Source organism: Periophthalmus magnuspinnatus, chromosome 3, assembly GCF_009829125.3.
Source record: "Periophthalmus magnuspinnatus isolate fPerMag1 chromosome 3, fPerMag1.2.pri, whole genome shotgun sequence".
Classification (NCBI taxonomy): Eukaryota; Metazoa; Chordata; class Actinopteri; order Gobiiformes; family Gobiidae; genus Periophthalmus; species Periophthalmus magnuspinnatus.
In genome coordinates this window covers 15,888,226-15,903,691 of record NC_047128.1, presented here as the reverse complement: position 1 = coordinate 15,903,691, position 15,466 = coordinate 15,888,226, and the positions used below count along the sequence as shown (strand labels likewise).

At 41.1% G+C, this 15,466-nt stretch overlaps 1 protein-coding gene across 3 annotated transcripts in view; it reads left to right on the top strand.

The window, feature by feature from the left end:
* glceb (glucuronic acid epimerase b) overlaps nucleotides 1-6,847 on the top strand; it is an 89,409-nt gene extending 82,562 nt beyond the window's left edge. For all 3 annotated transcript variants that reach the window (XM_033991106.2, XM_055231576.1, XM_055231582.1), the window contains 2 exons: nucleotides 2,393-2,685; nucleotides 2,895-6,847. In XM_033991106.2, the coding sequence (XP_033846997.1) occupies nucleotides 2,393-2,685; nucleotides 2,895-3,623 (1,022 nt within the window). In that variant the 3' untranslated portion in view covers nucleotides 3,624-6,847. The remainder of the gene's footprint in view (nucleotides 1-2,392; nucleotides 2,686-2,894) is intronic.
* The last annotated feature ends 8,619 nt before the right edge of the window (nucleotides 6,848-15,466 follow it).

The window sequence follows — 15,466 nt, the reverse complement described above, 5'->3', positions numbered from 1 at the left end:
CAAACACCATGAAGCAGTGCATGGGAAATAATGCATAGTGTAAAAGTGAAAAGTGAAAATGGACCCAAAGTTTTCTCTTTTGAGCACTAAATATAATTAGTACAAGTTTTTGTCAAACTTGCAAGGGAGATGGTAAAACTCTTTGTATTCACCTCACATAGGACTTAGTGCAATAATGTAGGGAGACTCAGTGTGGTAAAAATCCTACCTGTTCATCACTGGTTTCAGTTTTCTGATTGTGGTGCAATTTTTAGGACTTTCAACCATTAAAACGATATTATCTTTTGTTTAGGATTGTTGATTGCTATAGCAACAGTGGTCAGGAATTAATGCGGTTTTATTTTTCCAGTACTTGAATACCATCATACTAATTATTATTAGTCACAATAATGTTCATAAATTAAATAAATACATTTTCTTTAAATGATTTATTTTTTGAAGTTACTTGTGACAGGACGTTCCACATTATTAAGCAGATCACCATTTTCAAGTAATATGGGTAAGAAAAGGATCTCTCTAGTGCCCAAAAGCGTTAAATAGTTGAATACCTTGGACAAGGTATGAAAACCTTAGATATTTCACGAAAACTTAAGCATGATCAACGTACTATTAAGAGATTTGTGGCTGATTCAGACCACACATGGATTAGTGCAGATAATGGCACAGTGAGGAAGGTTTCTGCCAGACAAATACATCGGATTAAGAGAACAGCTGCTAAAATGCCATTACAAGCAGCAAACAGGTATTTGAAGCTCCTGGTGCCTCTGGAGTCCCAAGAACATCAAGGTGTAGATACTTGCAGTTATACATAAACCTTCTATTCGGCCCTTAACCAGCGCTCACAAGCAGAAACCGCTCCACTGGGTCCAGAAATACATGAAGACTAATTTTCAAATAGTCTTGTCCACTGATGAGTGCCTTGCAAACCTTGGATGGTCCAGATAGATGATACTGGTGGATGGTTGGTGGACGGCCACTATGTCCCAACAAGGCTGGGACATCAGCAAGGAGGTGGCAGAGTCATTTTTGGACCAGAATCATGGTGAGGGGTGAGAGCTGATCGGCCCCTTTAGGGTCCCTGAAGGTGTGAACATGACCTTTGTAAAGTATATGGAGTTTCTGACTGACCACGTTCTTCCATGGTACAAAAAGAACTGTGCTTTTTCATATCTTCATGCAGGACAATGCACCATCTCATGCTGCAAGGAATACCAATTTTGGCATATTTTTCATTGTATTGTTATTTTTCTTTATATTAACACTTTTCACAGCTCTAAATGTCTCAACTATGAGTCCACCGCTGTAACCTGCTATGACTCCTTTAATAGTGAAAAAATACCACAAAAAAATTCTAACATAGATCATGACAAAACTCAAAAGTTCATGTTCTATCTCTCTCTTCCTGATCATGTCCAGCGTTCTCGGTGCAAACCTCAGCTCCTGCTTTGACCCTGTGCTGTGAGAAAACCCCAGTCCGGTAAAGCCTGGTTAAAGCGGCTAGGCTCATCCATCAGAGCGTCTGCGAGGAGACAGATGGAGACAGGCTGCTTTCACTCTGCTAAAAATACCTCCTCCACCTTAGACTACTCTCACAAACCTGCTCATAGGACACCACATGTTTGCTTTATGTTTCTGCCTCGGTATATACAGTGCCTCTAAATGAGATAAGCCAAATACATCTTTTGTGCTTATACTAAAAAATATAATTTAAATTTTACCTGAAAAACATCTGGATATTTTCCCATTTGATGAGGGTTGTTTAATGTGGCACTAAACACTGTGTACTTGGTGTTTTAATGTGCACTGTTCCTAGTCATTTTTGGCAACTTTAGTGCAAACCAGGTAAGTCAGCATTTTTCTGGTCAAAATGTCTAAATCTAAGTGTGTGTGCTCTCTTCAGTGGCCTCTGCAATTTCCAATAATTGGTGACATCACTCAGGACTGCCCTGATTACAGCCAGGTGTTTGTGATTACAAACACCCCACTCTCTCCTTTAGTCCTCCAGGTGCCCAGTTTAGCAGCTGTGTTTGAAATGTGGTTTTGGGCAGAGTTTAGGTGTTTAGTGCCACTTAAACCAGGAAGTTCTCATGTGTCCTCCACACATCTTCACTTATTTTTGATCATGAAATATCCATTGGTCAGCAACCTAAGTCCTGTAATCTGCTACTACTATAACTATCTAATAATAGTATTTTGGTTTTAACCATACCAAGACTTTTAGCATCCTACACTCTTCACTGAATACTCCTAAATATTGGGTACATTTCACCCTCTGCTCCTAACAGATTGCCCCAGCGGCATTAAATGATGGGTCAAATGCAGATGATGTATTTGCCCACGGAGGCATTAAAGTGTATTTTAATAAAATCACACTTCTCCCTGTGTGTTCCAGACTCTTCTGAGGGTGTGGCTCTGCAGCTGGGGAACTCCAAAGACTTCATCCTGAGTCTGGACCTGAAGTTCAGCTCCAATGGCAGTGTGTCTGTGGTCCTGGAGACCACTGAGAAGGGCCCCCCATTCACCATCCATTATGTGACCAGCAGCCAGCTCATTACCTTCAGGGACCATGACATCACCTACGGCATTGGACCCCGCACCGCCTGGAGCACCCTGACCAGAGACCTGCTCACAGACTTGAGGAAGGGCGTGGGGCTGTCCAACACCAAGGCTGTCAAGGCCACCAAGGTATGGCCCTGTACTATAGGATAATTTTATGTGAGATATTAGCCAAATATAGTTTTAATGACTTTAAATCATTGCCAAGTGAAACTTTTGAATATACAGCAGTGTTAACGTCTCAGGTAATTTCTATGCTTGAATGGCTTGTACTCACCAGTATGTATTTAAGGACATACTGCTCCAGATGAGCTGACATTTGCTTGTTATGCTCACAGATCATGCCAAGGCGGGTGCTGCGTCTGGTCCTCCACGGCCGTGGCTCTGTGGACAATGTGACCATCTCCACCACAGCTCATATGGCGGCCTTCTTCGCTGCCAGTGACTGGTTAGTGAGGAACCAGGACGAGCGTGGGGGCTGGCCCATCATGGTGACCCGTAAGCTGGGGGATGGGTTCAGACCTCTGGAGCCCGGGTGGTACTCTGCCATGGCCCAGGGCCAGGCCATGTCCACCCTGGTACGGGCCTATCTGCTGACTAAAGACCAGAGCTACCTGAACTCTGCTCTCAAAGCAGTGGGGCCCTACAAGGTGCCGTCTGCACAGCACGGGGTCAAAGCAGTCTTCATGAACAAATACGACTGGTATGAGGAGTACCCCACCACCCCTGGCTCCTTCGTGCTAAATGGCTTCATCTACTCTCTGCTTGGGCTGTACGATGTGACAGAGACCGCTGGGGAGAGGGGGGCAGAGGCAGCTCAGCTCTTCAGCAGAGGCATGGACTCTCTGAAGGCCATGCTCCCGCTGTACGACACAGGCTCAGGCAGCATCTACGACCTGAGACACTTCATCTTAGGCACTGCCCCCAACCTGGCCCGCTGGGACTACCACACCACACACATCAACCAGCTGCAGCTGCTCGCCTCCATCGACAATGCCCCCATCTTCAAGGATGTGGTCAGGCGATGGAAAGGCTATTTAAAAGGGATCCGGGCCAAGCACAACTAGATTGTCCTCCAGAGAGCAGACGGCAGTGGGCGCCCCTGGCAGCAGATAGGCTGTGGTAGGCTCATACAGAGCCAGTCAGAGCTGGGGTTTGTACTGTGACAAGCCTAGTGTAGTGTCTTCTGTGAGACTATGGGAGGGCATCATGGTTGCATCAGATTTCATTTTCATCTTTGTTTGCGGTGATCTTTCAGATTGTATTTTTTACAAATGAAAACAATATTTACATAGATTATTAAAATCAGGAACACTGTAAATAAGAGTAAATAAATTATGAATTATCAGTAGGAGAATGTTGCCAAAAATCCTCTAACAAAATACTTTCATTTTCCATAAATGATAAATTGGTTTTGTTCACATTGCACCAAATCCCTCCTCATATCACAAATAGTGGGACAGTGAATGTTTCAGTGGAACACAGATGCATGGTCCCAAGCACAGGCGTGCTCTGTGTCTTCAGGTATGGCTTATGAGGGAGGAGTTCTCATGTTATTTTTATCAATAAGTGTTACAGCAGAGTGAATATTTGCGTTTACTATCAGTACTTTATGTTCTCTAGGTGATGGTCATAGACTTGTCACACACTTTGGACGGGGCATTTGATTTCTACCTGTTGGTAGGCCACTATTTACACATAACCTAAATCATGACCTAAATGATAATCCTGTGATATTTCTACTATAGCAGAGTCCAGCAGATCTGAGAAAAGGGACATAGTACATACTTTGTTGTATTTGGAAGACAATTCATTTTAAAGTAACTTTTTTCTTTATTTGTTATTTCGACATTAAATTACCCCCTTTTGCATAATTATCCTTGTTAAAACCTTAAAATCAGAAAGAAATCAGATCACATTTAACTGTTTATGTGACATTTCAATAATCCCATAACTCCAGAAATCATGTACCACAGATAACTGAACCTCCATTTTGAAATAATATTTGCCCAAAAGACAGAATATGAAGGGACATCCTCTGTACACAACACAATGTCAACTTGGCACAAGTTCCACCATCCAAACCAGGGCTGCACAAAATATTGTAAAAGTATTGATATTGCAGTATTGAACAGTCTTTTCCTCTGAATCAGCACCACTACACAAGCCTTTTCTGTCTTAAGAGAAGCCCTGATCTTCACCAGGAGGAAGACTGGCCTGGACTAAACTGCACATAGGTTTTGTTCATGTGAGCTCTTCATAGGGCTGCCAAAAGTATTGAAAATCAGTTACAAATTGATACTAAAACTAGTACTGACACTAGATACTCATTTGAGGAGGTATCATTACTAAAAAGTCACATTCACAGGACAGAAATGACCCTTTCCTGAATAGCTTTACAATGATCTTGAGCTCAGAAAAAGTACAAGACTAGAATACGCCCATGGACCACTAGGGAACCCACTTGGACGACTGAAGGATTACAGACATAAGGCCACGTGGTAATATAAAACAAAGTACTACCATTTAATGTTGAAAGAATCAATATTGAGTATCAGGTCTATTCCTTAGTTTTGAAATGGAGGTTGAAATTTTAGTATCGAGACATCACTAGCTCTTCACATGTAGTAACATGGAGGTGGTGGCGGCCAAATACATTTTTCCCTTGTATTGATCAAACCCGATTTTTCAGTTTTATTTTATTTTTGATTATTAAAAATGCATAAAATGTCTTCTATTGATAATGTACATACAATTAACTAGAGACATTTATTAGTGCCATTTAGTACATAAAATAGTCACATTTCATTCTCAAGAGTCTTGTATCTGCTCCAACCCACAGGCTTTTTCTGACAGCAGATTGGCTCTAGACCTCTCTATTAAAAACACCCAAGCTGATCATTAGCTGACCATTTCAAACTTGGATTTTGATTTGGTCAAAATTTCACTTGCACAGCCCTGGTTCTGCTTCTCAGTGGCTCCGTGACTAGCTCTCCTGACTCACATTTTACAATCTGAAAGCTTGCAATCGTGGTAAATATAAGAATGCTAAAGTCTATTGTAATGCATTTAAATTTAAATGTATGTGATTGGCCTGGGTAGGCGGTTACATGTTACTCTATTGTAGAACTGATGTTTACCAAAGTGTAGGAATCAGTGAAACTTGTGAATGGACATAGACATAAACACTGCCCTATGGAACATGACGTGTAGAGGGTTTATTACAAACACTACAGTGATGTGATTGTGAAATGTGCTTATTAAATGATTGTGTGCAGCTGGTGGATGTATCAGAGACCTGGAAATCATCTCAGTCATAAATTCACTTTTTGGGGGTTATTTGAACAAACTGTAGACTTGGTTGTTGGGCCCAGTTCCCTGAAAACATCCACTCTGTTTCAGAGGTTAGCCTTAGCGAGCGATGTTTCATGTATGAATGTGTGCTAGAGGATGTATTCATAAGAAAGGGGTATTCCATTGATACTTTGCAGTGACATCACACTGGGAGTGTTCCACATACATCTCTATGGTGAAATGTTCAGCAGTTACCATGGTAACACAATGCACACATTAGCAAACACTGTCAAAAAACATTTTAAGATAGTTTGAAAACTCAAAAAAAAAAAAAATACAAAATTGATTTACTTCAGAAAAAAATACAAAATGGATTTAAGCCAGTGATCAATACGTGTGTCCATGGTCCCGTTTCGGTGTTTGATTTTCAACAAAAATTTGAGTGACTGTCTTAAAATCTGTTGGGTAATGCTAGCTTGTGACTGTGTTATTTGAGGGACTTGTTTAACAGCACAAATCATCTCACCTGTTGTATTTTCAGACAGAGCAGATCTTACAGTTTGCGTTTTGCGTCACACCCCACGGCAATGTTGATGACATCGGCTGCAAAGTATCAATTACATTCTTTATACTTTTATTTTATTTTAAATGAGTTGAGATTAGTGAGGTTTTGTTAGATAGACAAAAGCACAAATATTGTTTCTTGTAGAAGGTGTAGGATGTGGAGTAGAGCTGCTATCACCTCACTGTGTCCCAGCCCACAGAGCTTCACTTCTGACTTGAGTTCTTTAGAGTTCCTCAGTTGTTCCTCTGATAGACTCACTGGGGCCGGCGCCCCCTGGTGGACTTATGCAATAACTGTTTACGGTTCGGGGCTGTGACTGCAGACACAGACTGCTACAAGCACAATGTGCAACTCCACCTTTTTAGTCCCAGAGTCTTTCTATCTTTGTGCTTTAAAGGCTTTTTCAGATGTCAATAAAAGCATTTTCTTAAACTGGTGCTGTCTTTCTCTGACGGGGCAGGTGAGCTGTGCTACAGGCTGGGCTCTGGTCAAGTGAGGGACATCTTACAATGACGGGCCTGTTCCTCATAAATCAGCACACTTATTACTGGTCCTCTTTAACACTAGCTCACATCTGCTTTGGCTGTTTGAGGCAGAGCTACAGCCTGGCCAAATGCCGACAGAATCAGAATGTCTGTAGTGGCGCTACTCAACAAAATGACACATATGTATTTTACTTTCACAAGCACCTTTCACTGTTCAGTAATGACAGTACTGCTTCGACTTGGTCTAGCACTTTTTTCTACGTTCAAGAACGCTTCATAGTGCATTATTCATTCACTCCAAACTCGGTGTTGGTTAGTACAAATGTAGCCACAGCTGCCTTGGGGCAGACTATCAGAAGTGAGGCTACTGATGTGCGCCATTTGTCCCTCTACCACCATGAAAACACACTCTCTCTCACACACACACACACACAACATTCAGGCTAAGATGGGTGGTGTGTTCAGAGCACTTATGGCACAGAAGGAAAAATGGTTGGTCTGTTTTATCACTGACAGAAATGTGTTACTGGGTAAAATCAAGCATCACAGATATCAGAGCCTCCTTAAGTGTTTGTCGTTATGTGGAGGAGCAGCAACTCTACCTGGAGCTCCTCCTCAGATAATCCCTGTGGGAAAGACCTCAATGCTGGAAACACTCACCATTACCCTCTAGTTTATAGACAAGTGCTTAACTTCTGCCTCTCATCACATAAGAATACGACTCTCCAACAGCAGTGATTGAGCCACACGTTACCCTCTGCCCCCTGTCCACCAGCAGAGGGGGGTAGAGAAGCCAAAAACTGTAATCAAACAGTACAGTTACTTCTAAATAATATTACTTAAGAAGAAGCACAAAGTAGTGGGTTAAGAAAGAAAATAAAAAATTGGGAAACTACCACTCAAGTAAAAGTAATTGTAAGAGTAATCTTCTGGTTGTAACATCTAATTTGAAGTTGATGTAACTGTAAATTATTCACAAATTCATCTATTTTTAATGAAGAGACACAAAAATTAGACAAACTAAATCATATCTGAAGGAGCAATGCAAGAAACACCAAACACACATGTTCACATCATTTTATATTGTCGACATAAAGCTTTTGTCATGTGTAGATTTACTCACAGTGGGGAGAGGAATCCAAACTTTTATTCGAGTGAGAGTACTGTTACACTGAACAGTATAGTACAGTGTCTGGAAACTACTGAATCCAAACTACTCATACAAGATAAATACTTGCGTTCGGAACTGATGCATTTTAAAGTGACACATTTTTGCAGTACATATACCTGGTGTCCTGTCCTCCGCTGTGCCTTGGCCTCCTGGTGCGCCTCCTCCGGTAGCTCTGATCACATTAGACAGATCTGGAGGCATCTCGGGGCCAGTGGCTTGGTGCGCTCCATAAATTGGCCGCTGATCAAGTTAGTGTGGTGTTGAAGGGCCAGATTGAGTTTGGGGTTTGGATGGAGCCTCGGAGGAGTTGAGTGAGAGAACGCACTGCAAAACACAGATGTGTAATGTGCGAAGAAACAAGACGCACAATGAGAGACTTTTACTCTGCTCTTTTTACTTGAGGAAAGTTTTGAAATGAATCGTGAAATTAGTTTTGAAAGTAACACAAAAATGTAAATACAATGTTTTATTTAAGTCTGTTATGGAGCTGAGGTTACTCACACACACGCACTCACACACATTCACACACACCCCCACTCACACACACGCACCCCCACACATTCACACACACACCCCCACACACCACACGCACACACACCCCCACACACACCCCCACTCACACACACTCACTCACACACGCACCCTCACACACACCCCCACTCACACACACACACACGCACTCACACCCATTCACACACACACGCACACCCCCCCCCCCACATTCACTCACACAACCACACACACACACACCCACACACACACACACACCCACACACACACACTGCAAATGGATGTTTAAATGTTCTAAATATCTGTTCAGACAAAGTGAGTACAAATACAGAAATTCTGCCCCAAAAAGGTAAAACGTTGCAATATTATAACAGGTTCCTGAAAATGTAGTAAAATGTAAAAAAAAAATAAAAAAAAAAATACATCAGAACCCTTCATAAACAACATCTGAGAGTTCAAAAAGTTAAATTTGTGTCAAAATGAAGCTTTCCAACCGTCACAAGATCATGGAATTTTCATTTTGTATTTTGACATTGGACGTGGTGAAGAGGAGCAGAGTTGAGGAGGTTAGTGGTTCTGCTGCTGCAAAAGGTAGGGGCTGTGGAGAGATTGTGTGCAGACAAAAACAAAAGAAGGAAGAGAGAGTGCATTTATGTGGATGTTCTGAGTGGCATTGGTGGAGAAGAATGTTCCACAATTTGGCATTTAAAGTGTCCATATTACACAATTTTCTGATCTATATTATAATGTTGTTTCCTCGTCACAAACATGGACCTGGAGTTGTGTTTTGTTTCATTCACACATGTTTAACAACACAAACCCTGCATATTTAGGCTGGGTTCTTCTCTCAAACAGAAAACACTCTTCCACCTTGTGATGTCATGGGGTGATACAGGACGTTTTAAACTCCATACACCTTTGCTAAAATCATTTGGATCATTTCAGCCCTGGAAATGCCAATCTCTACTGTTTTTATTGCTTTAAATTATCTTGAAAAACATACATTCTTACAGCGAGCTGGATTGCCTCTCCACAGATCTGACGCGTGACTTGGCTTATCAATGTATCTGCGTAGTGTGGAAATTTTTAGGCAAAGCAATGACCTCTCAGTGGAGTCAAGCAGGTGGTGTTTTGTCCGCTAGAAAAGTTACGCAGTGCACCTTTAAATACAGTACTGAGGCATAAAGCGCAGACACAGGCTCTTTGACGATGGCGCAGCACTGGTGAGATACGTCTTAGTGAACAGAACAGTCTCCTGTAGCTGCTGAAAGTAAACATGAGGAGAGGTAAACACTGACACACACACACACAAACACACACACACACACCCTCAAGCTGCCTCCAAAGTGCCTCATTATGCCTGAGTTTGTGTGCACTATGTAATGAAAGGAGAAATGCTGCAGACACCAACCTAGAGTCCTACTGCACCAAAACAACACGTCTCCATGCAAAGTCTGTTCGCTGTCTAATCTGTATCTGCACATGTACACGACCACTTTTTCATGTATGTGTCTTTATTTTGATGATGATTGACACTGTCGATCACATCTGTCAAACTCAAGGCCCGTGGGCCAAATGTGGCCCTCCACATCATATTATGTGGCCCTCGACGGAGTAAATTAAAAGGTATGATGGTCTTAAAATGTAATTTTATCAGGAGATATGCAGTTTGACAGCCATATTTTTTACATCTAGGCAAATGCATATGCAATATTTGTAATCTGAATAAATAATAAATACAGAAACAGTTAATTAAGAAGTTAAAGAAGTAGTACATCTGGCTTTTTGAGGCAGCCATTTTACTAATGTGGCCTAATGTGGCCCTCATCCCAATGAGAATCTACAGTGTAGATTCTCATTGAAGCATCAAAACTATGAATGACACATGTGGACTGTAGTAAATAAATTAAAAAAAACTCAAACTGGCTAATAAAAATACATAGATTCAGTAGAAAAAGTCACACTTTTCTTTGAACTCTGGTTTGCACTCTTGGTATTCCTTGATGTTCTTTCTCACAACTGTGAAGTGAAGAACTTGACTGAGACAAGACCAAGAGTTTGCAGCACTGTCAACAAAGCAAAGGGTGGATACCATGGCCTAGGTCCAAAGTATATCTCCGACATGTTAGTGCCATATGAACTATCTCGCAATTTGAGGACTTCAGGGACCGGCCTCCTGCTGGTGCCCAGAGTCAGGACTAAACATGGGGAATCAGCGTTTAAGTTTTATGCAGCTAAAACTTGGAACAGTCTTCCTGAAGATGTGAGACAGGCCTCTACTTTGACAATGTTTAAATCCAGGCTCAAAACAGTCCTGTTTAGCTGTGCATACGACTGAAAGATTTTTATTCTGCACTCTTCTCTTTTAATGTTAATTTTATGATGATTATTTGTGATTATTTATGTTTTGATTTGTGTGATTTTAATGTCTTTCTTATTCTGTAAAGCACTTCGAATTACCTTGTGTACGAATTGTGCTATACAAATAAACTTGCCTTGCCTTGCCTACTCTGAGGAATTTGAATATAAAATATAAAAAAAATATTTAGTTGAGTTATTTCACGTTTTTTGTTACTTTCGTATACAGGATGTCCATAAAGTCGCTTTACAGTGTTACAATTGAATTACAAAAGGAGTTGATAAGATACATTAATTCAATTTGTTCTATTATACTCAGTGGTTACAAAAGTTTTCGATCACATTGCATCTTTGTGTCGGGCATCTTGTTGATTAACCTCCTAGGACCTGGCGTCCTCATATGTGGACAACACATTTTGGGTTGTCTAAGCCACAATGCAAACTTTTAGAAGAACAGTATACAAGAACAGCAACAATGCAAAAATGTTCAATTTACAATAGTTTTAAGAGTTTAGAATGTTCAGAATATTTTTGTTTATTTATTTATTGTAAAGGCACATGTCATGACTTTATAAACATCTTGTATATTTGATGTCATTTGTCTACGATTTTCTAATTGTGTACATTAATCTCGCAGCCCGATTACAAATCCATATTATTAACAGAGCAGTCACTTTTTTTCCTTATCCCAGTCTCATTAATGAACCCTGAGTACAAACGTGTGCATCCGGTGGCTCTCTGGTGTGGTCATCAGTGTCTGCACTGGCCTCTTCATCATCGCTTCTCTTCTTCCTCTGCCCTGTGACCTCCTCCTCCTCTCTCTTCTCATTTACATGCTGTTGCTCCAATCAGCACTCATCCTCAGTCTCAGAAAACAGTACAAACCATCCATAAACATCAGCAATGAAGGGCTCCCCCCGTGTGGTCGGTCAGCACACAAGTCACCAGCACAGATGCATGTTCTGCTCATTTGGAGGCAGCTGAGGCTCGGATGGTGTGATAGAGGAAAAGAAAAAGAGAGGGTGAAAAATGAAGGATGAGATGAGGCACTGAGGACCGTAGCAGGAGCAGGAGGAAGAGGAGATAAGATGCAAGATTAAGTGCAATCAAATTGTCGTTGCAATTTGAACTGAGTAGCAAGTAGCAAATCGCCAAGGCTGCAATTTTGGAAGTAGAATGATTTTCATAAGCAAAATCTCCTGTCGCTATCACAGGTCAAGATCATTCTAAATCGATTCAGGAAAGGTTAATTTCTGTGTTGTGAATGTGACTTTTAAAAATCGATACTTGCTACTTTTAGTAATGATTAGTATCTGATTTTTGATACTTTTGACATCCCTAAGCGGTTTAAATGTGATGTTTATTTAATCAATTGTTGAAGTGTAAATAATGAGGAAATTGTAGCTGTATAAACTATTTATAACTGATATAGATTTACAATTTAGGTAAGTGAATCATTTCTATGAGGAAGACCCAAAGGACACATTCATTGCGCAAATCTTGAAAAAGCTTTAAACTGTCAGGAAAGGCCTCCAAACAGCCTCAAAGTCCAGACCGACGGCAGACTCAGACCAGAAACCAGATTCAGCTCTAGACCCAACCCAGACCAGAGTCTAAACTCGACCCCAGACTCAGTCCAGACCAAGACTAGACCCGAGTCCAGACAATTAAATAAATTAAATTACCTCCAAATCTGAGGTGGTCCAGACCCCAGTCCAGAACTGAGACTAGACCCTAGTCCAGACCCAAGTCCAGACCCTAATGTAGACTTGAGACCAGACCCTAGTTAAGACCCAAGTCCCGACCCAGTCCCGATCAGTCCAGACCTGAGAAAAGACCCAGTCCAGACCCTAGTCCAGACCTGAGACCAGACTCTCACCCAGACCCTAGTACAGACCCAAGTCTAGACCCAGTCTATACCCAGCCCAGAACCTGAGACCAGAACCTAGTCCAGACCCTAGTTCAGACCTGAGACCAGACCCTTGTCCAGACCCTTGTCCAGACCCTTGTCCAGACCCTAGTCCAGACCTGAGACCAGACTCTCATCCAGACCCTAGTACAGACCCGAGTCCAGACCCAGTCCAGGCCTAAACGAGACAATTAAGGCCCCCAGTTCCAGTCCAGATCTGGTCCAAGACCCAGCCCAGGAAAGGAAGTTTTGGACAAAAAGATGCTTGTCATGAGGTGGTTTGGGGCTGTTTGGAGCCATTTTATGCCTGTGGAGTAAATTTGAAAATGCCAACCATCTGCCTATGGTTAGCATTTTTAAATGTAATCAAATATGAGCCATTTATTTGTGATTCGTCTGCATTTGGTCTGTACTGAGACACAAAATGAGAGGGGAAATGTGTTTGGAAATGTTTGGGAACACGTGCGTTGATGTGCACGTGCGCACACACGCTGTAATACGTGCACAAAACAGAGTGTATAAAATGCATTGAGTAGATAAGTGGTACTGTGCGCAGGGCCTTACACATATCAGAAGATAAACGTTTAGAGGACTTCTAAATGGGCGTTATTTGTTGATCACTTTGTTTCATTATGAGAGACGTGGCTGACAAGTGTTTGGTGGTTAGTGATTTGCAAAGAGTATCCATTACTGAAAAAAAAAAAACAATGTTTGCATTCAACTTAGTTACTGGCTTTAGTGACACAGTGCCATTGTGCCATTGTGTATCATTTTGTTACTGTGATAATTACACATTTGTTTTATTTTGTGGTTGTCTGATCTAAGGGATAAACATTTGTTTTACAGTGGTGATGAAGACTACGCAGACCAGTTGATCACAGCAGTACAGAGCACCAGCTCAGACCATGCTCCTGAATGTGTAACACTGTTAAGCCACAAACCTGCAGTGTTCCTCCAGACACATCAACACAAGCTGCGTGTGCTTCACTCACAGGTACTTCAGCGTGGCCAAAAGTACATCTAACATTCAGAGCAGAGGATGACCATGCAGTGGTCATCCAGCATCCCCTGGTGGTCATCCAGGATTATTACAGTTTGGACTTTTGTTTCTGATGCTTGTATAGTATTTTATTCAGTCTTATTTGGCCTTTTTGCACACTTTAGACAAACAGTGCACTTCTATGACCAAATATGTCCATACAGCTCAAATATCAAATTTCAGTAACATATTCTGCAATATTAATATTGTGCCAAACTGTACCAAATTGGCACTGTTTATTTCCACCTGCACCTTTTAGAAAATTACCTGTGTATTTCTTTAATGGCTTGTTGTGTTGACACACAATTCTCTGCAGGAGTCTGATCATGATGATCTTTTCATTTCTGTTGTTTATGTGATTACTTAGAGTTTTTGATGCCAAAATGAGTTTTTTCTTAGGCGGAAATACATGATTTGCATTTAAACCTCATTTACTCTTTGCTGGTATACTTTATTTCAAGGTGCCACCTGTATTTTAGCCTTGTACACATTGTAGATGCTGAGAAAATCCTTAATAATAAAAGTTAGCAATTTTCAGGCAAAAAAGCTTATAAGGTTTTCAGGTCATGTCAACTTGGATACAAAGATACTTTAAATCACATTCTTTGCACTGCAGTATTTACATCTGGGGTTGTTCAGAGCCATTTTCTGCCAATGGTTAGCATTTTTAAAATGTAGGTAAATGTAAGTCAAATGGCAGATAAAAAAAATTATGTCAGGCCATTAGGTTTTGGGCAGAAAGGTACTTTAAGTGGCTATTTATGCACTGGCATGGACATCTGAGGTGGCTCTTTGCACCCTTTGTCTGTCAGCTTTTAGTAGGTTTAAGCCAGACAACAGGTGCTGCCCTTGTAAAATAAAAAACAAAACAAAAATAAAATAAATAGATAAATAAGTAAGTACATAAAATATGAATTAAGGTTATCTGAAGTTTTGGACAGAAAGAAGGTTTAAATGACACTGGTTTGGGTCTGTTTGGAGCTATTGTTTGCCCATAGTCAGCATTTTTTAGATATGGTCAAATTTGAGCCACAACAGCAGCCATGGTGAAAAAGCTGAGCTAAAGCTAAGACCAAGGAAAACAGGATATTGAATTTGGATGTGTATTACGCAAATTAAAGTGAATGGAATAAACCCAATATTTATCAGTGCTGTAGCTCAAAATAATACTGGCAAATCAAAGTCAAATCAAATAAATGTCCAAGATCAATGTTATCAACTGAAAGAGTTCAAGGTGAGTTTGGCCAAAAAAAAGTCTTGTTCTCCCGGTTCGATTTTGAAAGTCAGCAACTTATCACACAATTGTCATTCTTGTTTATTGTTAGACTTTGAAACATCTCTGCCAAGATGGCGCAGGCTGGTCAACTCCTCCGGGATATCACCTCAATACATGTCAATGCAGCACAGCCTCCACTGCTCCAGGAGACAACAGGTGTTCTAGGGCAGGAGGGCGGTCAACACAGGACCACAATCTGTTCCTTTATGCAAGGAGGAGCAGAATGGGAGCTGGTAGAGTCATAAAAAATTACCTGTAGCCAACCACTGGAGTAACTGTGTCCAAGCAAACCATTAGAGAAAG